This window comes from Diceros bicornis, chromosome 14 (assembly GCF_020826845.1).
Source record: "Diceros bicornis minor isolate mBicDic1 chromosome 14, mDicBic1.mat.cur, whole genome shotgun sequence".
NCBI lineage: Eukaryota > Metazoa > Chordata > Mammalia > Perissodactyla > Rhinocerotidae > Diceros > Diceros bicornis.
The window spans coordinates 27,770,234-27,796,399 of NC_080753.1; the positions used below are offsets into that span (position 1 = coordinate 27,770,234).

A 26,166-nucleotide genomic window follows, 5' to 3' on the forward strand; every position below is an offset into this window, starting at 1 on the left:
GGTTTTATATCATTAACAGGTGGGAAAACAAGAGCATATAAAGTTTATCTTGGCAGTTTGGGATATGATGTTATTCCTCAAGACCTGTCCTAAACACAGAATCAGGGAACACTGACAGACAGGTCCAGACAAGGAACGGTGACTCTGACCCAAACAGAAAATGGGACAGTCCACCCCACTGCCTTACGTACAGGCGGCCGGCCATGTTAGCCACGTGTTTATCAAAGGCCATTATGAAATACGCTGGAATGGATCTATTACCAATCAACAAATCCTGGCTGTGAACGGAACTGGCTACAAGGAACAGAATAATCAACTACAATGCTTCAATTGTAAAGACCATGAAGTCACAGCACCGGGCTGGTGTCTGCAATTCTCTTGGTCTCTCCCTCACGTTATAGTCAGCTGCTACAGCTTTCAGCACCTCATTTTCACACTACCACAGTCAAAAGCATGAAATGTGAGTGAAGGCAAAAAGAGGCTTTCTTCACAAAATGATCTCTCTCTGATCGAAAAAGAAAATCTTTCAGGGGCCGGCCTGGTGGCGTGGCAGTTGAGTTTGTGCACTCTGCTTCAGCGGCCTGAGGTTCGCAGGTTCAGATCCCGGGTGTGGACCTACTCACTGCTTATCAAGCCATGCTGTGGCAGGTGTCCCATGTATAAAATAGAGGAAGATGGGCACAGATGTTAGTTCAGGGCCAATCTTCCTCAGCAAAAAGAGGAGGATTGGCAACAGATGTTAGCTCAGGGCTAACCTTCCTCACCAAAAAAAAAAAAAGAAAATCTTTCTAAGAACCCTCACTCAGGAGACTTTATTTTGCCTCTCGTTGGCCAGAACCAATGAGACGAGCCCACCGTAGACCAGTCACTGGGATTACCAAGGAATTATTATAAAAGGCTTAACCTAATCCAGATGCCTACTCTAAAAACATTGTCACCTGCTCAACAGCTGAATAAAATTATGGTTCTTTTTTTTTTTTTGGTGAGGAGATCAGCCCTGAGCTAACATTCGCCAATCCTCCTCTTTTTTATTTTATTTTTTTTGCTGAGGAAGACGGCCCTGGGCTAACATCGGTGCCCATCTTCCTCCACTTTATATGGGACGCTGCCACAGCATGGCTTACCAAGCAGTGCGTCGGTGCGCGCCTGGGATCCGAACCAGCGAACCCCGGGCCGCCGCAGCGGAGCGCACGCACTTAACCGCTTGCGCCACTGGGCCGGCCCCAAAATTATGGTTCTTGAGCAAGGAAGCAGCAGGGGTTGGAAAGGCTGTTGGGTAGGTAATCAATAGAGCCTGCTACACTGGCCAACAGACCAGAGAGTCCAGTGCTGGTCAAACCAGGAAATCATAGAATTCATTCTACTTAATGGAAATATCACACAAATATCATAGAAAATATGCTCCCCTTAAGAAAAGCTAATACAAGGTACAAAGTAAGAAACATTAAAGAAAAGCTCATTGTGTAAGTAACTGCAGTGATTTCATCCCTTCATTCCATAAATGTTTACTCAGTGCCTACTACATGCCAAGTGCTGTTCTAGGTACTAAGGGTATAGTGGTGAACAAAACAAAGTCCCTACCCTCAAAGAGCTTATATTCTAGTGGTTTCTGATAAAAAATCGTGCATCTTATGGAAAAGAACAGCAGTCATGCTCCCATAGTAATTCAGAAGACTGCACCTTCTACATACCGGCCAAATCGCAAAAAGAACGAGTTGTGGAATTACAGAAAGTTCACCACACATTAAGTTATTTAAAAAAATTAAAATATTGATAATGCATATTTGATATAGCATTTTTCTAGGTATTCAAAATACTTTAACATACGTTATCTTCACTTCCCCGTTGACTGTGAAGGAAGAAAGGGTGTATATTATTACACAGACCCCAGAAGGTTGAGAACCCAGGTCTCCTGTCTCTCTCAAATCATTCAGCTTTCACTACAAACCACAGCTTTCCTATAAATAAGTCTATAATTAAGCATGCCCAAAGATAGAGGCCAAAGTTCTTAGAAAATCTAACAAGACAACCCATCTCCTCATTTAAATTCATTGTGGCTGATGGCCCATGAGAGAAAGGTGTGATAAAGCGATAATTGGGGGTACAGATACATACCCACACATCTTGGATTTAACTAGGGTCTCTGTTGTGTTTGAAAATAATCTATTATGGGCCGGCCCCGTGGCTTAGCGGTTAAGTGCACGCGCTCCGCTGCTGGCGGCCCGGGTTCGGATCCCAGGCGCGCACCGCACCGACGCACCGCTTCTCCGGCCATGCTGAGGCCGCATCCCACGTACAGCAACTAGAAGGATGTGCAGCTATGACGTACAACTATCTACTGGGGCTTTGGGGGGCAAAAATAAATAAATAAAATTTAAAAAAAAAAGAAAATAATCTATTAGAATGTTACTAGAGAAATAGCCTCCAGAGAGCTTTTAACTCCACTGTAAGGCTGGGTTTCCTTGGGTGTGTCAAAGAGAAAGAAGACTTGAAGAATGCCAGCCCTGCAGTTACGCTCTATTTGCCCTAGCTCTCATAGTATAAGTGAGGAAAAGGTGGCAGACCTATATACATTCGGAAGCAATGAGCCCCAGAAACCAGATCTCCTGCTAGAAGGTCATTGATCAATCAATTTCAGGACAATATTTAATCAATAAAGACTTTTTCACCAGAACAGAGAATCCAACACCAAACCCTACACATACCAGTTTCCATCTCTGATGTGAGTTAACTTCCCACTTAGTAATGGACTATTTAGAGGTAAGAAGATTGCTCATCTTCTGATCCAAAATAGCACAGAGGAGAAAAAGTCAAAGTAGAAACCGTCATTTCAACAAAGTGGCGGTGGGGGGGAGGGGCGGGTTCAGAGGTTTTGGAAGAAGTACACGCATGAAAGGAAAAATATCTTGACTTACTTTTTGGTGAGCCGAGGGTCCAGAGGAGGGTGCTGTGCTCCATACACAGGCTGGATGCTAAAAGAGAGAAGAAAGGAAGAAGCAAGTTGTCAGGAAACTAAATATGTTGGATGAGTACCATCTGCATCACAAAATTGGAAGGGACTTTTAGAAACAGGTTACCTGCAAGAACAACTATATCCAAGCCAAAGGACAGCAACCTACTCTTTAAACAGAAGTCTTTGAGACTGAAACCAGTGAGGTTTCAGTGTCTTACATACCTGACTGTCGGGAAGTCCTATCTGTAAAGAAGGCAGCATGAAAAGACAACGGGTTTTAGAGTTGGAGAGAGCAGAGTTCAAATGCCAGTTCTGGGATCCACTACCTCTGTCAACTTGCACTAAGCTACTTGACCACTTTGAACCTGTTTTCTCTCTGTAAAATGGGAATATTGCCTCCCCAAAGGATCACTTGGGCTAAAAGACAGTGAAGCAACACTATATATCAAGGGCAGAGCGACCCAAGGACCTCTCACACACTGCTGGGGGGGCTGCAATGTGATATGACCACTTCAAAAATCAGTTTGGCCATATCTAGGAGAACAAAATATGCATACTCCGAAACCCAGTATTTTCACTCCCAAATATATATCTTAAGAGAAATATACACATATATGTATCAGAAGACATAGAGCAAACTATTCATAGCATTATGGTTCCTTTTAGACCCAAACTAGAAATAACCCAAGTGTCCACTGACAGAAAAATAAACTGTGATAGGTTCGTATAATAGAATACTATACAGCAATGCAAATGTATGAAGGCTGCAAGTAACAACGTGAATGAATCTTACAAATGTCATGTTGAGCACAAAAGAAGTAAAGGATAAAAGAGCAAATACTGTATGATTCTATTTATATACACCTCTAAAACTGGCAAAAATGATTTCTATTCTTTAGGGATGCATCCACGGTAGTAACATTACGAAGCAAGCAAGGAGTGATTAACACAAAAGAATGTGCTTACTTCCAGGGGGAAGGAAGGTGATAAAGAACAGACACAAGGGGGCTTCTAGGGTGTTCACTTTGTGATTATTCATCAAGCTATCATACTACACAGTTGTTTCACGTACTTTTCTGTAATTATTCACAATAAAAATAAGAGTGATCTGACAATAATTATATATCAAGCCAAACTGTTGTTCAAGTGCAAAGGTGACAGAAAAACACGTTTCAACATGTAAGAACTCAGGGCACATGGTTTCCTTGACTCCTTCCGGAAGAAACTACTAGGCAAAAAACTTCAATTAACAAAGAGACAAATGGAGAAACTATGGCAAAAGGACTGATGGGGAGCATTTAATTGCTTTAACCTTAAGACTAAATCTTAAATTTGAGGCTTTATGGTTGCAGAAGAGAATGTAAAAATAATGTAACCGGTAAATGTTAAAATGGGACAGAGGAGGGCCAGCCCTGGTGGCCTAGTGGTTAAGCGTGGTGCACTCCGCTTTGGCAGCCTGCGTTCGGTTCCCGGGCACAGACCTACACCGCTCATCTGTCAGTGGCCATGCTGTGGCGGCGGCTAACATACAAAAAGAGGAAGATTGGCAGAGGATGTTGTTAGCTCAGGGCGACTCTTCCTCAGCAAAAAAAATAAATAAATAAAAAGGGACAGAGGAAAAAGTGGACAAATAAGTACATCGATTTCCTCATCTTTTACTGACAAAGCTCAAAAGATATTTAAAGCTGATAGCTCAAGTAATAGAAGCATAAGTATGTCTTAAGATATAAAATAAAACTAAGAAAAATAGCATAACCAACTAAACACAAGTGGGGAAGGGGGCAGGAAATATATACTAATTTCATCATTGCTCATGGTAGGGAGTCAATAGATATTATCTGAAAAAATATGGTATAATGTTACATGCAATCACTAGAATAAAAAGATAAACCTTCCAAATTATCAGAATATACACCTGCACACCCACATCCCAAAGCAAATAGTCTTTATGGTGAAAGATATTTTTAAAAGAAAATATTAAAAATAGAACTAAGACCAAATTTATCAGTCATACCAATACATATAAATGGACTGAAGTTACCTATTAAAAGAAAAAGGATTATTATCAACAGGAGACTGGTTAAATAAATTACAGTGCATCTGTTGAAAAGAACGAGGTAGTTCTATATCCACTGACATGAAACAAACTCTAAAACATTCATTGAAAAAAGATGCAGAATTGCATGCCTAATATGCCTCCATTTTTGTAAAAATCTTTAAAATAAAACATATCCATGGGGCCAGCCCCGTGGCATAGTGGTTAAAGCTCTCCTGCTCCACTTCAGCGGCCCAGGTTTGCAGGTTCGATCCCCGGTGCGGACCTACACCACTCCCCAGCCACGCTGAGGTGGCAACTCACATACAAAGTAGAGGAAGACTGGCACAGATGTAAGCTCAGGGACAATCTTCCTCAAGCAAAAGGAGGAGGATTGGCAACAGATGTTAGCTCAGGGCAAATCTTCCTCAGCAGAAAAAAAAAAAAAAACCCACATATTTATATATGATCAGGTTTATGTATTTATCGAGTATCTCTGAATGAATACACAAGACACCAGCAGCAGTGGTTTAGAAGAAGAACAGGATGACTGGAGGACCCCGTGGCAGAAACTTAGTTTTCACTGCAAACCTTTTTGGACCTTTCTGAATTACTATTATGTACATGTATCACCTTTGTAAGAAATAAATTAAGCAACCTTAAGAGGGTTGGGAGGTTTAAATGCGACAACGTGTAGAAAGCCCTTTAGCACAATTCCTGGCAGGTGGTAACACCATCAGGTAGTGAGGTAGATTTGCAAATGTTAAAACGCTGCCCAGCACATACTCAGTGCCCAAGAAATGCTGGTTTTCTTCCTCCCCCCATTTTTGTAATTTATTTCTTACCCAACATTTAGAAAATAGAACAAGTTTGCCAAGTACCTTGTGTGACATAAAAGATGTGATCCCAAAGTTGCTTTTAAATAAAAATTTTGCTAATTCAATCATTTTCACACTGATTTCTACTAAGATTCCAGGGGGAATAATCTTGCTTAGGATGTTTAGTTATGGATATGGCCCCTACTCTTGCAGTTGTAAGAATCTCTACTCCTTAAACTCCTCTGGAAGGTTTTTAAGTAATTTGTAAACAAACCATTACATATACTACTACAGAAATACAAACAATACTACTTTAATGTGTTTACTAGGCAGAGGAAAAGGAGAGAGAAAATAAGAGGGATCAAAAAACAAAGAGAAAGCTTGGCTGAGAGAGAGGGCTTAGACAAAACTAAAATTAAAGCATAAACAAACCAAAAGGGCCACTGATTTGTATTTTACTGTTTGCAAATACTCTAAGATGAGTACACTTGAACTCCAAGTTCACAAGCCTCTTTGTAGTAACATATAAAGATCAGAGGACAAACTCTGCAGGAAGATCTCAGTGGGCCAGTTAGGTCAGGTGACTGGGTAGAAAAATAAGAGAGGATCGTTAGATTCTCTCCTTAAAAGAGTATTACCACCCGCCAGTAATCCATGCAGGAATAAACAGTCCTAATTGCGCAGGATTAAGGGCCAAAGGCCATCACTTATCATCCAGAAAATGGCTCTTAAAATCATGGTAGACTGTTTTTTTTTTTTTTAATGAGGAAGATCGGCCCTGAGCTAATATCTGCCAATCCTCCTCTTTTTGCTGAGGAAGACTGGCCCAGGGCTAACATCCATGCCCATCTTCCTCTACTTTTTTATGGGACGCCACCACAGCATGGCCTGACAAGCGGTGCGTCAGTGCGCGCCCAGGATCCGAAATGGCGAACCCTGGGCCACCGCAGCGGAGCACGTGCACTTAACCGCTTGCGCCACCAGGCCGGCCCCCATGGTAGACTGTTTTAAAGATGTCAGCCCAATGTGCTGGCACAGCCAGAAAGGCCAAGATAAATGTTGGACTTCATCAGCAAAGGCATCAAAGCTCAAAGTGAATTTGTCAACATACTCTGGAACTAAATCGTGATGTATCTGTACCTAGAACATTTTGTATTATTAATCAGTTTATTGAATCTCAAAAAGGAGAGGCAAGAAGTTAGAAAAGGAAGAGAAAGCAAGATGATCATAGAGACTAAATGAAGATACACTGAAAGAGCCTGGGGATGAAGGTGCTCAATTTCCTGGCACTTATAAGTCACCTATGGGGCTGACTGCCCCCAGCCCTCCAAACCCAAACTCAACTCTAGAGCAGGCTGGTGTCCACTCCGCCTTCCAAACATACCTGAATTACTACACTGGGCTCTTCTCCCTACTCCTTTTCAAAATCGTACCCATCCTGAAACATTCCCCTCAAATTCTACACCCCGCCATGAGACTTTCTCTGACCCTATCCCCAGTGTCCACTAACCCATGCCTTCTCTGATTCCCCAAAATATATAAATCAGGGTTCATATTGCTTTTAAAAAATAAACTTTTTAAAATAAAAAAAGCTTTAGATCATAATATGAGGCACATTCAGGTAGGTGCTAAATACCTACATAAGAAATAAGATATTATGAAGCTGAAACCCCAGCACATCCCTCCCTCCCCTCCTATGAAGCCATTTTACTGAATCTGGCATTTTTAACCCTCATTTTTGTTTTTATTTTCTATATATTTATCCCTAAATGATATATAGCATTGTTTTACATTTTTTTAAAACCTTATATAAATGGCATCACACTGTATATACGACTTATTTTGACTCTGAATCATGTTACTTTAAATATTACTTAATTTCATGGCTGGCTGATCTCTCCAACACAAATTTAAAAAACATTAAAATGCTCTAACAACAAGCGTAAAAAGCATTTAATTCATATTTTCAAACACAAAGAAAAGTACAGAGAAAAATATAACATCCATAAATCCATCACTCTGATTTAACAAATGTTAATATTTGCCATATTTCCTTTTTTAAGAAGATAAGGTGTTAGACTACTGGCGTCCCAATTGCCATCCCCAGGCCTGTCTCCCTTTCTCCTCCAAGAGATAACCACTATCCTAAAGTGGGCATGAAATCCTTCCCATCTGTTTTTGTACTTTTACATGTATTCATGTATCCATAAACAACATACTTTCATGTTTTAAAACTTCACATAAAAGCCTGCATACTGTACATAACATTCTACATCTTGCTTTTCTCACTCAACAATGTGTTTTCACCCAGCTCCACTTTTAAGTTTTTCTGATTACAACAGTAACATACGCTTAGTGGAAAAACCAGAAAGTCAATAACACACAGCATCCTCACCAGAGGAGGCCACGGTGCCAAGTCGGATTTTCCGCTTCTAGAGAGCAGGGAGGGGGGCACCATGTCTTTTTCTGTAGTCCCCTCACCACCTGGCAGACCGTGACACACACCAGCAGGCACTGAACAATACTTCGTGAGTGAAGACTAGAACTCTACAAACCCGGGCCTCTGCTTAAGCTGACTCTTGTCTAGCTAGACCTAAAAACTAGAGGCAAACACACCGCATCTCAGAGAAATCACCCTGAATACGCAGAGAAAAGAATGCCCCGGGATGTGCTGCAACGGAGACAAAACAAAGCAAAAATCCGGGTTAACCTCCGTCATGCTCTCTAATAAAACCAGCACCACGGAATGTGTTGGCATAGCTCGTTTACATAGTTGGAATAGGGCAAAAACCTTGGTAGATAAAATCAACAGGTGTTTGTTTAGCGCCAACAAAGGAGCTAAAGCAAATATGGGAACAGAGCTATCCAATTTAAAGCCAAACATGTTGGCAGCTGACTCAGGTTCACACACTCACTCGATGGAAGTCTTCCAGAACTGGGGATCTACGCTGTTCCGGTGACAATTTAGTATCTTCTAGTCACTTACTTTATCAGTAAAACATTTTCAAGCTAAGAATAGGTTGTAATGTACCTGCCCAGACAGGCTGGGACCATTACCCTGAGTCTACCATCAGAGTCATTAATTTTATGAAAAATGACCAAATAACAGAGAAGGATTTAGTTAAAATCTATGGGCTCCTAAGTAATTCAAGTGATCAGGCATTTTTCTCAACTTCATTTAATGCTAAAAAGAGTTCCTTAACAATAAACACTTTTGCTTAAAAAGTGGGAGAAGCCCTTCCCAGAAGGATTGGACATAAGAATGTGAGAAATGAGCCAGGCTTTGGCTCACATTTGCCTCTCCCATTCCAAGTCTCATCCACATCCTTTCACTGGAAGCATCCGTTGGACTGGATAAGGTGCGTGGACAGAGGGTGTCTTAATCTTAGCAGAGATTGAGGGAAGGGGGAAGCAGTAGTAAGAGCATGGACAAGGAGTCAAGAAACCTACAGTGTGATTTGAGGCAAGTCACTTTCCCTCTCTGGTCTCAGTTTCCTCACCTGCAGTGGTCGTAGGGTCGAATTCTAACATTCTACAATTTCATGACACTCAGACATTCAGCAGGGCCAGCAATTTGCTACTTTCAAAAGCACAAGATAGAAAAGGCTGCCTCCAGCGCCCCCACCCACCATCTACTCCTACCTATCAATCATGCTTGGTGTGAGTGACAGAGCAAAAGAGAAATACCCACTGACAAGGGTTGGACTAGGTAAGTTCAAACTTAATACTCAGAACTTGTAGGAGTCTTGAAGCTCACTTAAGCCAAACCTCTCATTTCACAGATAAGGAAATCAAGCGTAGAGTATTTAAGTACTTCACCCTAAAACTTGGCTTTTTCTCTAAGCATATGACACAAAATCTTAACTGACCACCTAAGCCAGAAACCTGGAAGTGACACCTCCTTGGTATCTCCTTCTCCTTCACTCCCCAAATCCAATAATTTACCAAGTCCTGTGGATATTCTCAAACTTGACCTCTACTCGCCAAGCCCTAGTCCAAGCCATCACAGCCTCTCCCTCTATTGACTGCAGTAGCCTCTTAACTAAACTGTTTGGATCCCCAGCAGGGGCAGGGGTGGTGGTGGGGGTGGGGGTTGGAGGGGGAAATTGGGAGTGTTGAAAGGGAGGGGAGGCTGGAGGGTTTGGAAATGTGTACATGTGTGTGGGAAGGGTGTTTGTACCAATAACTGGTACAAATAACTGCCTTCCTGGCATTTAGTGGGCAGGGGCCAGGGATGTTAAACGTCCTACAGTCTAGTACAACCTAAAACTAACCCACCCAAAACACCAACCGTGTGTCCCCAACCCTAACCATTGAAAACATCTGTCCAAGCCATTTTCCTCAGGGCAGCCAGAATGATATTTTTATGAATGCAAATCTGATCTTGTCACAGCCCCCACCAACCTCCTAATGGCATCCCACTGCTCTTAGGATAACGATCCAAGTCCTTACCTTGGCCCATCTTTCCAACCATGAAGGGCCTGGAAGACTTCGAGAGTTCGGATTTTATTCTAACTACAAATAAGAGGCCTGTAGAGCGCCAAGAAGAGAAGAGGAAGACCAATCAGGAGGCAACAGCAGTAGCCCAGGCGAGAGAGGACTCAGTCTGATCACGGTAGCAGGGGGAGAGGTGGTGAGAAGAGCTCAGATTCGGAATATATTTTGATAAACCAACAGGACTTGCTGATGAATTGGATGTGGCAGGAAGGCCCAGCAGTTAAGAGAAGAATCAAAAACACTGGGATTTTTGGTCTGAAGAACATGGTGAATGGTGGGACCATTAAGTGAGATGGAAAGAACAGCTTTCCAGGAGAGGGCAGATGTGGAAATCAAGAGTTCTGTTTGGACTTGTCGAATGTGAGATGCTTATTACACAGCCAAGAGGAGATGCATACATTGTTTAAGACCCACATGGCAAAAGCCCCGCCCCCTCGCTCCCCAAACAGAACTCAGGATTCTTTCAGTCTAATTCAGGGCTCTTTTCTCAGTGGTTCTCAAAGCGCAGCCCAGATTAGCAGCAGCAGTATCACTTAGGAACTTCTTAGAAGCTCAACCTCTCAGGTCCCACCTCAGACCTACTGGATCAGAAACTCACAAGTCCTCCAGGTGACTCACTCAAGTTTGAGAACATGGCTCAAAATCATCTCCTCATCACTAATGAACACCTGATAGCCATAGCTGCCCTGCATTAGGCTTCCCTGTGCCTCCAAAAACCCTCTGCCTAATTAACAACAGGTGATGCCTGCCCACCCCACCCCCACCCCCACCCCCACCGAGCTCAGGACTCACTGGGGGCTCCAGACACACCGCTGATCAAAGTTTTTCAATTCCAGTTTCAGAAACTAGAGCAAGGGGGAGAAACAAATAAAAACAGGAGCTACTGTAATCACAACTATCATTTTCATAATAGCTAATATTACTGAGTTTCTCCTAGGCACTTTCTATGCATTATCTCATTTAATCCTCATAACTGCCTTATGGGGCACATACTCTGTCCCCATTTTACAGATAAGGAGACTGAGGCACAGAGAGGTTAAGTAACTTGCCCAAGGTCACAGTGCAAGGAAGTGGCAGAGCTGGGATTTGAACCCAGGCAGTCAAGTTCCAAAACCTGCATTCCTTTTTTTTTTTTTTGAGATATAGTTGACATATAATATTGTGTACATTTAAAGTGTACGATGTGTTGGTTTGATACATTTATATATTGCAATATGATTACCACCATAGTGTCAGCTAACACCTCTATCATGCCACATAATTACTATTTCCTTTTTGTGGTGAGAACAATTAAGATCTAGTCTCTTAGCAACTCTGACATTTATAATACAGTGCTGTTGACTATAATCACTATGCTGTGCATCAGATGTCCAGAACTTATTTATCTACTGGTTCCCAGTTTCCAGAGCCTGCACTCCCAACCACATGCCTCCTATCTTCCTAGGCATCTGCACAAGGACCATTTGATGTAATAAGCACATGGGGCTCTTAGGAATAACTGAGAGAACTTAAAAAGATGTTTAATTCCATCAAGTTACCATAGGACCCAGCAGTTCCACTCCTACATATACTCAGAAGAATGGAAAACATACATCCACACAAAGACCTGCACACGAATTTCACAGCAGCATTAGTCATAATACCCAAAAAGTGAAAACAACCCAAATGCCAAATGAATGGATAAACAAAGGTATATCCACACAATGGAATATTATTTAGCCACAAAAAGGAATGAAATACTGATACATGCTACAACATGCATGAGCCTAAAAAAAATTATGCTTAATAAAAACAGCCAGTCACAAAAGGCCTCAAATCACATTATTCCATTTATATGAAATGTCCAGAATAGGTAAATCCATAGAAACAGAAAGATTAGTGGTTGCCAGGGACTGGAGGGAGGGGGAGACAGGAAGTGACTAGTAATGGATACAAAGTTTCTTTTGGGGGTGAAGAAAATGTGCTGAAATTAATGGTGATGGTTGCACAAAACCATCTATACTAGACAGTTAGTATGAATATACTAAATACTACTGAATTGTACACTTTACAAGTGTGAATTTTTAGGGTATGTGAATTATATCTCAATAAAGCTGTTATTTTTAAAAAGGATGTTTAATTCATTTTGAACTTAGGCTATTGTACTATATATAATTCCTATTTGTTGTCATTAAAGTTGCTTGATCGTAACCAAAGAATTTGAAGGTAATCTGCTACTGCTTTGAATTTTTACTTTTCAATTTGCAGAGTAAACTAGTTTCACTTCTAGGTTGCCATGGGCTTAGACACAGTCATCTGTGTCATTTCCCCACCCAGGAGAAAGTTTTACTTCACTAAGACTGAAAGAGTAAAAATACAAAAGTTCTATTCTTGAGAAAATGCCCTAACATTTTCCTTAAATCAAAGCACTTTCTATCTAAAAGAACTTTAGTATTCTCCCACAATCAGGGGCTCCCAGGGCTTTCCCTGCTAAGAGCACACAGCTGAACACTACTTCTCTTCCACAAGCAAGGTACTAAAAACTATTATGAATTGGGGCAACATTTTAATGCCTTAAAATAAACAATGAACATAAATACATAGTACTGGGGTAAGGATCTGAGAAAACATTCTTTCAAATGTTTACTTGCTCTAATAATAACAGTAATACTAATAACTAGTATTCATTGAGCAACTATAATGTGCTAAATAAACACTGTCCTAGGTTCTTTACAAATAGGATGTTTAATTTAGGACTCACGGTAACCCTGTGGAAAGTATTTGTATCCTCATTTCACAGATAAGGAAACTGAGGCCTAGAGAGATTGAGTAAATCATTTGTCCTTGATCACAGAGGTAAGAGAGTCCAAAAAATAACCCAAATCTTTCTGAACTCAAATGTTCTCTCCATTATCCCTCTATATTCCTCTTCAAAATGAAAAAGGAAGCCAGAAACTTAAGAAACCAAAAAGACTCCTCTTCCTAGCTCACGAAAGTAGTGCTTTCAGAAAGGCTGACCATTCCCACAGTCCAAAAGAAGAAACAGAGAAAACAAAAATTGTAAATAACAACCAGCAATCAGTAGGCACAAAAGACCATGCCATGTCCCACATCCCAAATACTGCTTCCTGATTTAACAGTTTTCCCACTGATTCTGATCATAACCTTAGGATTTGAAATTTAATGATCTCACCATGGAAAACCCCAGAGAACAGCAGTTAGCGAGAGAGGAGAGCTCACTAGACCAGGAAGGAAAAGGAATCAGTTGGCAGGAAGTGATGCTTATCTAAAAACATAGAAGTCTTTAGCAGTAATATTAACACTGTAATTCCACAGCACTTCAATGTGAAGCTATCTCTGTATTGCCTTGCATTATTTTAATACTATATTGCTAAAAGCTGATTCACACTCTATTCTCCATATGTCTAACAGGATCTTGAATAAAATAAGACTGCTCTGTAGCCACCACTGACCCTCATTTCTCTCTTGCTATTAAAAAAGAAAAAAAGGCCACAAGTTCAAAGGATTATCCCAGGAGGATAAGGCCTGAATCAATTAGTAAAGGCTGCATGTGGGGCCCAACCAAACATGAATTTCATCACCAAGTAGACTGTAGCTGGCAGAAATCTTAAATTCACTACTGAAACATACACTCTTCTTTATACTTCTCAAGACTGCCCAAAACAAATTGAAACTATAAATCAACGGCAGATTGATGGATGTACAACTGCTAAGCGTCTCAACATACACCAAAAAGGGAAAAAAAAAAGCTTAGAAAGTCAACTCTCCAACTAAATAACTGAAGAAAGAAAGAATTTAGTGCATTTGCACAAGAAGAACACTACAACGCAGGGGGGAAGAAGCCACTTAGGGTTGAATAAATCCTTAGAAAATGCTAAAGAAATAACTTCGATTCTTGGGTCACCCTGTATTAATTCCTAATGGGAAAAAACCAACTTAAAGTTAGGTCAAACTTGGGAATTTTCCTCACTTTTCCTGTCCCCTCGCAGACGGTCCCAAGCGCCCACCAGAACCTCCTGGGAGTCCAGGGGAAAGATTCGTACGCACTGAGCTCGGGGAGCAAGAGAAGGGGCCATCCTCGTGCAAACAACTACCTGTGTGTGGTGGAGACCGCCCCCCCGACCACCAAGAGGGAGTTCTTTTTAAAGCGAAAAGCAGCTCTGGGGATGGCCCTCCTAACCCAGGACCGACACTGGCTACTCATCCAACTCCACTGTCTCTAACCCCAGGACTTCAGCCACCTCCCGGCTGAGGGCAGCCCCTCCTGAGCCCTCCGCCCCCAGACCCCAGTCTGCTCCCACAACCAGCCATCACCAAAGCTCGCTGCCTGGTCCTCTGCCTGACAGCTGTCCTGCCGCCACCAGGCAGCCCCATCTCTTCCAGCCCAAATTCCCCAAACCAGCCTTCCGGGGTCGGTGGCGCCCCAGGCCCGCGGGATTTATGGTTTAGGATCTGGAACGGTTTGGTCCAATCCCCTCTCCCTCAGCGTCCTGGGCTCACCTCCCCGGCAGCTTGGCGCTCCTCTTCCAAAACTGCTTGCTGTTCTCGGCGGCCATCGCTCTGGCCCGGGGAAGGCCTTGTAGGCGGGCCGGGGGTGGTACCTGGCGAGATGCCCCCAGGACCCCGCAATCGGAGGGCCAACCCAGGCCGCTTCCAAGCCGCCGGTCACCCGCTCCCAGCTGCTGGAGGCGCCATCTTGGATGTGGGCACCCCCCAACCCAGCGCAGCTGCCATTGGTGGGCTGCGCAGACCGTGGTGGGACGGACCAATCGGGAGCCGGAATCCTGCAGGCCGCTGAAGCCGAGCGGTAACGTCAGGGGCTGGGCACACAGGTGGACCAGGAAGGCGGAGCTTGGACGAGCAGGGAGGCGGGGCTGAAAGTTCCCACTGCCCGGGAGGGGAAGAGGCAGGTAAAGTAAGGGACCTAGGGGAAGAAGGAAAGGATACTATTTATCTTGGGGAGAACGAGGTTTCTGAGTCTAATATTTTTTGAAAAGAGAGAGCATATGTATTAATATACATAAATCTTTGACCTAAAAGTAAGGTCCTATGTGTTGGTTGCAGCCCGTTTTTAACATCTCCCAACTCAATTATACTCTAGTTATTACCCTCCCCTTCTCTGTTACGTGGACCCGGATTTTTTTTCTTTTTTTTAATTCTGTGAAGGAAGACTAATACGGATCCGATAGCCCAGGGCTGCTAACTGTTCCACACGTGAGTAACCGTTAGTTCGTCAGAGTCTCCATCTCTTCTGCTAATTGAACACTGCCAAAGGACTTAAGCCGTGGGTGAAGTTCAAATGGTCTAATCCCTCTTTCAGTCAATAACTGTCACTTTCTGACTATAAGAACCTAGATGCTGACAAATAGTGTTTAGGGAATGTTCTTATTTTATCCATCCAATTTAGACTACCGAGTAACATTTCTTGCAAGGACATAGAATATCTCCATGGCATGAATCACTGATTAAGGATGTACTCCCAAACATCTTAATTTCCCTTATTAATCTATTATAAATCTTTCACTCTTTAATTTATTTTCAATCTAATTTTGACTCAGAATGGGATTTAATATTAGCATTTAAATCCTTTGCATGTCTTGGTGTTTTTGCTCTGAGTTCCTGTGGTTGTATGTCACAGTGATGGGGTGGGGTGGGGGGAGGCAGGGGGCACACCCAAGTCCAGAGTAGTTTTTGTCCCAACAAATTACTGTTGAGGTGGGCTGGTTGTCCCCCATCCCCACTCCTGTTTACTGCTACCACATGTCCTTCCACATACTGGAGAATGCTTAAGGACCTCCTGTCTAAAGAAGGACCTTCTTTTATATGCCCTCCAATGGCCTCTTTCTACATAGACATTACCCCCATTTTCAAGCTTCTTTTGTCCCCTAATTTCACAATCATGAGATTGTATGAAAAGGGCTATTTTTACTTTCTCTGACTCTTTCATGCTTTTATAGACTTTCATCTTATCTTGTCTCAGTCACATTTATGGGCATTTAATGCATCAAACAAAAGCCCCTCTAGCCTGTTAGTCATTTTAGCTGCCTTTCTTTGGCTCTGGTTTTTTTTTTAGGCTGTGGTGACCAGCACTGCACACTGAACTCCAGGAGGGGTTTCCTGAGGTTTTGTTGAAACTGGTGTTTTCTCAAAACACCACCCAGAACTTTTGCTGGCATTTTGGACTTGACAAGAGCTGGTGTCTTGAAAGGATAATCGACAGCAATTTCTAGATCACTTTCCTTGGTGGCAACTGGCAGTTCAGAGTTGATTATCTTAAAGGTATCATCTGAATTGTCTCCCCCTGTGTGAGCTGTCTTACACTTGTTCCTGTAGCTAGTCACCTGGCACTTTCCAGACTACTCACATAGCTTTAGAAATTTTCCAGAAGATGCTCCCTATTGACTTGACATTTCACTATGTGGAAAGCAGAGTATAATTTGTGTATCTAGAAATGTCTCAAAGTATTCTTTTTTCTTAATCATTTATGAAATGTTAAATAACACCGATTCCCCGGGGGTGCTGGTAACATTGTTCAACCCAGAGAAGTGCTATTATTTCTCCTCTTTGCTCCATCTAAGCCAGTTTGCCATCTAAGATTAAAAAAAAAAATCACTCAAGTCATCTGGTGATAACTTTTTAAATAGTCTTTGTGAGGGAAGTTGAGATTGTTGGGCCCTTTCTCACCACCAGCATGACCACCTGAATCTAAACCAACCACGTCCCTACAGCAGCCTCCTGTTAGGCCTCCCTGCTTCCACTCCTCTCCCCTTGGAATCTGTCCCCACACAGCAGCCAGAGAGAGCCTTTTCAAATGTCAGTTAGGGGCTGACCCTGTGGCCGAGTGGTTCAAGTTCCGCATGCTCCCCTTAGGCGGTGTGAGTTCCGATCCCGGGCCTGGACCTACTCGTCAGCCATGCTTTGGAGGCGTCGCACATACAAAATAGAGGAAGATGGACACAGATGTTAGCTCAGGGTTAATCTTCCTCAAACAAAAAAAAAAAAGAGGAAGATTGGCAATGGATGTTAGCTCAGGGAGAATCTTCCTCAGCAAATAAATTAATTAATTAAATAAAATGCCAGTTAGATTATGTCACTCCTCTGCTCAATGCCTTGCAATGGCTCCATCACACTTGGCATACAATCCAAGCTCCTTAAAGACCCTGCGTGATTTGGTTCCACTCTCTTCTTTGCTTATCTGCCCCAGTCACATTGGTTGGCCTTTTTGCTGTTCCTTGAACACTCCAAGCATGTGCCTACCTCGGGACCTTTGTATTAGCCATATTCTCTGCTTGGAATTCTCTTCCTCCAGATATCTGTTGGCTTGCTCCCTCATTTCATTCAGAAGTCTCTTCATCTTAGGGAGGCCTCCCCTGACCACCCGTCTAAATAGCGGGCTCCACCACTCTATTTTTCTTTAAAGCACTATCACTCATTACCATATTATGTACTTGTTTGTCGTCATCCCATCCCCTAGAATGTAAACTCCACTAAGGCAGGTATCTTGTCTGTTTTGTTCTCTGCTATAACCCCAGCACCCAGAATAGCACTTGGCACATAGTAGGTGCTTAATATTTACTGAATGAGAGAATGAAGAGGATAAACTATTCTTGTCTTTTGGTTCTCTGTTGTTCATGCACATTTTTTGTTGGAAAAGGTGATATTAACCATGTTTTCTAATCCCCAGCAGGATGTATCCGCTTTACCAAAGATTCTATAAGCTTGCCTAAGCTCTTGGTTGAAGAACAGCCTTCCTCCCTTGAGAAAGATTGTCCTCTTCAAATCCTTTTGCAACTTCAGAGGAATGAACCTCTACCTAGAATGATGAGGGAGGGAGGCCACCCACCTAGCCAGGAGATCCATCAAATCAACCCTGTCCATCAAAGGAGTGTTAGCCGTGGCAGCCTGATCACCCTCACACCAAACTTTGCCCAACTAGAGGTGAAAATCATTGGTTTTAGGTTCCCAAGGGGTCCTTGGAACACTCTTGATGGAGGCTTGTAGTGGCAGGCACTCTGGTCCACTAGACTTGTGCTTCTCACACTTTCGGGTACCTACTGAATCACCTGGAGATCATGGTAAAAGCCTAGATTCTGATTCAGTAGGTCTGGGGTGGAGGCTACAATTCTGCATTTCTAACAAGCTCCCGGGTGACACTGATGCTGCTGGTCTGTGGACCTCACTTTGTAAATCTCTATTACTAGCACAGTATGACCTGTGATCCCTGAATCTATCTCAAAGGTTTGATTGTTTTGAAACTGTAAGTAGAGTTGTTGCCTGCGAGACAACTGTAGATGTTGTCTGCCTGCAGGTTTTTAACTTTTCCCTCCTCAACGTCATATTCATTCAAAGGAGAGTAAAACAACTTAGACAGGGGCAAAGTAGAATTAAGGGAATGAGCTATGCATGGGTTGAATGTGCACTCAAAAGAGGTAGGCATATCCCAATCCTTAAAGAAAGTTCTATGGGAGAGATAAACCATGTGTAGAAGCACACAGAAAAAGAAAGAGAAAAGGCCTAAAGTACAGTAGGGAAGTCATTTCAGAGCAGGAGTTCCATAGGGAAGATAAAAATTGAGAAAAAAGTCTTTGGACTTAGTTACAAAGAGATCACTGGCGGACTTTAACCTTGGCAAAGGAGTGGAGTGAACCCTGTGATGAGAGGAAAGGTTAAGAAATGAGAGCAAGAAACAGCCCTCACAGTGCACTGCAGAATGTTGGACCACCAAAGGAATGGTAAAGTCAAACTGGGATCTAAGAGCAAGAGAGACTTTTTGGTCCCTAAGCAACCACAAGAAAGAGCCAAATGAGAGACATCGGTTATATTAGGGAAGGCAAAGGGATAAGAGGAATACTGAAGAAGTAAGATGTTATTGGAGTAAAGAAAGGAAGAGAGAGTCGTTAGAATTTGGGGCGTGGAGGGAAGATTAAGAAAGAATCTTTAGAAAGGTTAGAAAGAATCTTTCCTAGGAATTTATTCTAAGGAAATAAGCCAAAAGGAGGGGAAAAAAAGCTCTGTGTACAAAGATGTTCTTTGTGGTGTAGCCAGTAATAAAGAGGGGGAAAATGAAAAGAATATAAAGGTTTAAACATGAGGAGGTAGTTACACAAATTATGGTGTGTGGTTTGTAAATTTGAACCATGCTATGCCATTAAAATGTGCAAATTTGCTACATACCACATTGAAAAAGTTTATGAAATGATATACAGTGGGGAAAAAGCTGAATGCACAATGTCTTTGCCTGATTTCAATAAAAATATATGGGTTTTGTCAAAGACTGGAAGAAAACATGGAAAAATTAAGCAAATTTTGTTAGATCATAGAATTATGCATCTTTTTATTTCTGGAATTTTTCTTTAATGCTACAATTTTTTTTTTTAAACTTCCCCCCCTTATCCATTCAAGTAAAATGAGATTTTTTGTTTTTTTTCAGGGAAAGATTCACCCTGAGCTAACATCTGTTGCCAATCTTCCTCCTTTTTTTTTTCCCTCCCCAAAGCCCCAGCATGTGGTTGTATATCCTAGTTGTAAGTCCTTCTAGTTCTTCTATATGAGCCACCGCCACAGCATGGCAACTGACAGGCGAGTGGTGTGGTTCCGTGACCAAGAAACGAACTCGGACCACTGAAGCGGTGAGAGTGCTGAACTTTAACCACTAGGCAATCAGGAATGGCTTTACAATTTTTTAAATTATTATGGAATGTATGTCACACAATAAACCAGGGGCTGGCAAACTTTTTCTATAAAGGGCCAGGTTATAAATATTTTTGGCTTTGCAGGCCATGCAGTCTCTGTTGGAATTACTCAACTCCGCTGGTGTAACATGAAAGCAACCACAAACAATATGAAAATAAACTAGCGTGGTTGTATTCCAATAAAAGTTTATTTGTGGACATGAAAATTTGAATTTTATGTAATTTTCACATCACAAAGTATTCTTCTTTCAAATTTTTTTCAACAATTAAAAAATGTAAAAACCATTCTTAGCTTACAGGCCATACAAAAACAGCAAACCAAATTTGGCTCGTGGGTGGTAGTTTGCCAATCCCCAAAGAATAAAAACTAAATAACATATAAGAACAAGGTTAAGAAACAAAAGAATCCTATGATACAATTCAAGTCCCCTTTTGACCCTCCTTGATCTCCTTACCCTCCGTCTCTCTAGTGGAAACCATCATCCTGAGTTATGTGTTCAGCATTCTCATGCATGTTGTAGACTTTTACTACATATGTGTGTATCCGTAAACAACATGTTTTCCATGTTTTGAAACTTTATAAATAACATCACATTGTACATATGCTTCTGCAACTGGCCTTTTTCACTCAGCATTCTGTTGATACATGGAGCTCTAGTTTATTCATCTTAACTGCGATATAGTGTCCCACTATGTGAATATTCCTTAATTGTCGTCTCCAATTATTTTTATTTTGAACAGTGCTCAGTTAACATTCCTTTACACATTACCTTATGCAAAATTTTCTCTAGCGCAGTCTTTTTCAAATTACGGTTGGTCAACTCTTGATGGGTTGAAATAAATTTAAAGGTTGGGAACTTTCATGAAGTAGAATACACAGGAATATTTACACCTTAAACTTACATAGTGTTAAATGTCAATTATATCTCAATTAAAAGAAAGAAGAGACAGGAATAGGAATGATCAGAATGTTTTGCATGTAATATGGATAGGCATTGTTTTGCAAAATTTGTGTTTCAACTTTATACACACTTATACGTGTGTGTGTGTGTGTGTACATGTGTACTTGGTTGTAATGGAAAATGTATTTCTTTTTTTTTTATTATTTATTCATTTTTGTGTGTGTGAGGAAGATCAGCCCTGAGCTAACATCCATGCTAATCCTCCTCTTTTTGCTGAGGAAGACTGGCTCTGAGCTGACATCTATTGCCAATCCTCCTCCTTTTTTTCCCCCCCCGAAAGCCCCAGTAGATAGTTGTATGTCCTAGTTGCACAGCCTTCTAGTTGCTGTATGTGGGACGCGGCCTCAGCATGGCCTGAGAAGCAGTGTGTCAGTGCGTGCCCGTGATCCAAACCTGGGCTGCCAGTAGCGGAGCACACGCACTTAACCGCTAAGCCACAGAGCCGGCCCCAGAAAATGTATTTCTTGATAAGACGTTGTTGTCAGAAAGTTTGAAAACCACTGCTCTAAGGTACCTAGGAATACCTAGGAAAGGCATTGCTAGATCACAGAACATACATAAATTCTACCTTACTAGATACTGCAAAGTGCTCTCCAAAATGGTTTTTCCAATCTATGTTTGTCCTTACAGCAATGAGTGAGGGTTTCCATTGCTCCACATCCTCACCTATAGTAGGTTTTTCTCATGGGATGTTAATTATATCATACACACAAGAGAATATATAAAACTAATAGGTACAGAGGCTGGCCCAGTGGCCTGGTGGTTAAGTTCGTGTGCTCTGCTTCAGCGGCCCAGGCTTGGTTCCTGGATGTGGACCTACACCACTTGTCAGCCATGCTGTGGCAGTGACCCACATACAAAATAGAGGAAGATTGGCACAGGTGTTAGCTCAGGGCGAATCTTCCTCAAGCAAAAAAGAGGAAGATTGGTAACAGATGTTAACTCAAGGCGAATCTTCCTCAGCAAAAAAAAACCAAAAAAAAGCAAAAACAAAAAAAACTAATATGTACAGTTCAGTGAATAATAATAACATTTGCATTCAGGTACCCATTCCCCACACTATACAATAGGACATCAGCAGTACCTTAGAAGCCTCTTGGGGGGTCCCTTCCCATGGGCATACCCCTTTCTCCCCCACTCAGGTATAACCACTATGCAGAATTTTGTATTAATCATCTTGTTTTTCTTTATACTTTTCCACCTATGTTTGTAACTTTAAATATGTTGTTTGGGGCCAGCTCTTGTGGCCTAGTGGTTAAATTTGGCGTGCTATGCTTCGGCAGCCCGGGTTCGGTTCCTGGGTGCAGACCTACACTACTAGTCTGTCAGTGGCCGTGCTGTGGCAGTGGCTTGCATACAAGAAGAGGAAGATCGGCACAGATGTTAGCTCAGGGAGAATCTTACGCAGCAAAAAAAAAAAAAAAAAAAAAAAAAGATTGGCAACAGATGTTGCTCAGGGCAAATCTTCCTCATCAAAAATAATAATAATATGTTGTTTGTATTAATGATATTGTATTGTATCTATTCTTCTGTTGCTTGCTTCTTTTAGAAAACAGTATGGTTTTGAGATTTACCCATGTGGATGAGTGTAGCTATAGTTCACTCATTTTCACTGCTGTATTATATTCCATTTTATAACTAGCACAGCTTATCTATGCTAGTACTGATGAGCATTTGGTTGTTTCATATTTTGTGCTACTGTGAACTCTGCTGCTTTGAACACTCTTATCCATGTCTCCTGGATAAGTGGACAGGTGGAAGGGTTTCTCTAGGATATCAATGTAAAAGTGGATTTGCTGGTCTGGAATTCTTTGTCCAGTTCAACTCCACAAAATAGTACCCAGTTGTTTTTCAAAGTGGCTGTACTAATTCTGCATACATGTGTCGAGAGTTCCATTTTCATTTCCTATAACATGGTTTCAACAGTAAATAAAAATTTGGGGGAGAAAAGGTGGTTCAAAGCCAGATCCTATGAGAAGAACAAAATTGGCTTGACCAGGAGGCAAAGTAGAAACCTTAGTATCTGTTCAGTCACATATAAATCTTTCTTTCTTCTTTCCTTCCTTTTTTCTTTCCTTCCTTCTTTCCTTTCATAAATTTGTACATGATACCAATTCAGAACATACAAATAGGTATGTAGTAGGTTGAATGTGGCCCCCCAAAATATATGTCCACCTCCAAATCCCTGAAACCTGTGGATGTTACCTTATTTGGAAAAAGGGTCTTTGCAGATATAATTCAATAAAGAATTTTGAGATGAGATCATCCTGGTTCACTTGGTTGGACCCTAAATTCAATGACAAGTGTCCTTATGAGAGAGAAGATGCAGACAGAGAGGAGGAGACAATGTGACTATGGAGGCAGAGTCCAGAGTGTTGCAGCCATGAGTCGAGGAATGCCTGGAGCCACCAGAACCCAGAAGAGGCAAGGAAGGATTCTCCCCAAAAGCCTTAGGAGGGAACGTGGCCCTGCCAACACTTTGATTTTGGTCTTCCAGCCTCTAGAACTAGGAGAGAACAAATTTCTGTTGTTTTACGCCACCAAATTTGTGGTAATTTGTTGCAGCAGTCCTAGGAAACTAATGCAGGGTATAAAGAGAAAGTTGGTCTCTCTCACATCCTTGGCCCACAGCTACTCATTTTTCCTTTCCAGTGGCAACCACTGTTGCCAGTTCCTTGTGTGTCATCTTTCTAAAGATATTCTTACAGAGCCCCTTAATAATCGGCAGGGACGTTCAAGATCATTTTACAAATGAGGAGTCTGAAGCTCAGAAAGGAAAAGACTTGCCCAAGGATGCCCCAACTAGTCAATGGCAAAGATGAACAGGAACCCAGGTTTCCTATCTCTTGGTTTTGTCTTCCTTTGATGTACAAGACGTATCTAGGAGCAGATTTTGATATTAGGATAGAGAGAGAGAAGAGGAAGGTATCGGGTGAATGAAGGAAGGGGAATGCCATGGAGATGATAAAGGGGTAGAAAAAGTGTTATGAAGGGCCGGCCAGGTGACGCAGCAGTTAAGTGCACGCACTCTGCTTCGGCGGCCCGGGGTTCGCAGGTTCAGATCCTGGGCACGCACCGAAGCACCGCTTGTCAAGCCATGCTGTGGCAGCGTCCCATATAAAGTAGACGAAGATAAGCATGGATGTTAGCCCAGAGCCAATCTTCCTCAGCAAAAAGAGGAAGATTGGCATTGGAGGTTAGCTCAGGGCTGATCTTCCTCACGAAAAAAAAATCCTGTTATGATTTCACCTCAGGTTGGCCTCAGTTCAATGCAGCACTCCACTGGATCACTGTCAGACTCTGTGGATAGAAAGTAATCCTTCCATCCAACTAGCTTTTGTTGAGCATTTGTTATATTCCAGGTGCCAAACTATATTAGGAGCTGTGAATGTGCAGCCCCTGCCTCAACAAGTGTATCATCTGGTAGTGGAGTCAGGCTAGTAAGAAAAGCATGATAAGTGATAAAAAGTAGAGGTGTGTACTATGTCCTAAGAAAACACAGAATGGGGCATGGTCCTCTCTGTTTAGGGAGCTGAGAAAGGTCCTGAAGAATGAGTAGGAGTTTACCAGGTAGACAGTGGGGGGAAAGGCATCCCAGACAGAAAGATGAACCATTTATGGAACTATGGGCATCTACAAGAGAAGTTGCATTTGAGAAACTACTTAGGAGACACTGTCAGTACCTCGCCTGTATTCCGTGATCTCTCTGTGTGCTGTCTTTGCCTGAAGGCTCTTCCCTCAGCTCCCAAGAACTTCAGAAAGCCATACTTCCCACACTCACAGCATATACAAGTGCCTAGGAGTTAACTCCTCCCGGGAACAGTTCTCAACATGACTTTCAGGAGCTGGTATGTAAATACCCCAGCTCGCTCACCCTCAGGTCGGATCATTGTGAGGCGTGTGTTTCCCAGAGTTTCCTTACAGAGTTAAGCTCCTGTTGTCCACAGTGGTTGTTGGCTTTATAGCTCACTCTTCCTTCACTTTCCACCTCTTCCCCACTGGTGTTTCTGTCACCTCCCAAATAAATGGTTTGCACTCAAACCCTTGTCTCAGGATCAGCTTCTAGGAGAATCCAAACTAAAATAAACCATAAGTAGCTCTACAAGGTAAGAACAAAATCCAAAAAATGAGGTGCTGTGACAGGAGATACTGGAGCAGGGTCCTGTCATGGTGGACCTCTAATGCCATGTAAGGATTGTGTTACCTTTTCCTCCAGGCAATGGGACATCCACTGAAAATTTAAGTAGGGGCATGACATGACCAGATTTGCATTGTAGAAAGACCACTGTCGTCACATATCCAACCATTAAATGGCTTCCCCTACCCGTAGAATGAAATCCAAACTCCTGACCATGGCCTAAAATGTACCACATGACCTGGCACCTGCCTGCCTCCCATCCTCTGAAAACTATTTGATTTGGCAATTGTGGGGTTACTGTTGACTCACATGGGCCAGCAGGGTCAGAGCCAGATGAAGAGTTGCAATAGACTGGATTATTGTTCTCTGTTCTTCACTGCCCCTTACCATGTGCGCTTGTAGCACATGAGAGTGGACAGAGTGTATTTCCCTGCTAGATTTCTTCTGGCCAATCGAACGTGAGCAGAAGTGACAGTGTGCCTTAAGAGGCATCACATGTTTCCACTCATCTCTTGCTTTCCTACCATTAATCATGAGAAGAACATACCCTGGGGAGCTGCTGGTCCAAGGAGGCACATGGAGCAGACAAAAACCCAAACTGAAGCTTGGAACCAAACCCAGCCAACTTGCAGCCTGAAGTGTCAGTGAGAAAAATAGATGCTTTTGGTTGTAAATCACTGGGTTTTGCATCATTAGTGTGGCAATAACTGATTACTACAGGAGTGAAATGGAAGAGAAGTAGAAGAGAAAAGTGAGCTAGAAGTACTCTTGCAAGAAAGTTAGCTGTGAAGTGAGTGAGAGGCTAGTGTTCTCTTCCTCCTTTTCCTTCTCCTCCTCCTTCTCTTCCTCCTCCTCCTCCTTCTTCTCTCCTCCTCCTCCTTCTTCTCTCCTCCTTCTCTTCCTTCTCCTCCTCCTCCTCCTCCTCTCCTCCTCATTGTTGTTATTCTGTTTTGATTGTTTTAGCTGTCCATGGTATATGCCCATGTATAGAGAATTATTCAGCCTATGAAGCTTTCTGGGGAGCAGAGCCCACCTCCCAGTATGGTAGCTAAAAATGCCAGCTCCTGACTT

General features: G+C 42.3%; 2 protein-coding genes across 2 annotated transcripts in view; one reads left to right on the plus strand and one right to left on the minus strand.

Moving 5' to 3' along the window:
- Positions 1-14,998, minus strand: part of TBC1D22B (TBC1 domain family member 22B) — a 69,093-nt gene extending 54,095 nt beyond the window's left edge. The window contains exons 1-2 of the mRNA XM_058554461.1: positions 14,804-14,998; positions 2,916-2,972 (exon numbers count right to left, since the gene is read on the minus strand). Of these exons, the coding sequence (XP_058410444.1) occupies positions 2,916-2,972; positions 14,804-14,859 (113 nt within the window). The 5' untranslated portion in view covers positions 14,860-14,998. The remainder of the gene's footprint in view (positions 1-2,915; positions 2,973-14,803) is intronic.
- Positions 14,913-26,166, plus strand: part of TMEM217 (transmembrane protein 217) — a 30,594-nt gene continuing 19,340 nt past the window's right edge. The window contains exon 1 of the mRNA XM_058555473.1: positions 14,913-15,039. Coding sequence (XP_058411456.1) covers positions 14,913-15,039 — 127 coding nt within the window. The remainder of the gene's footprint in view (positions 15,040-26,166) is intronic.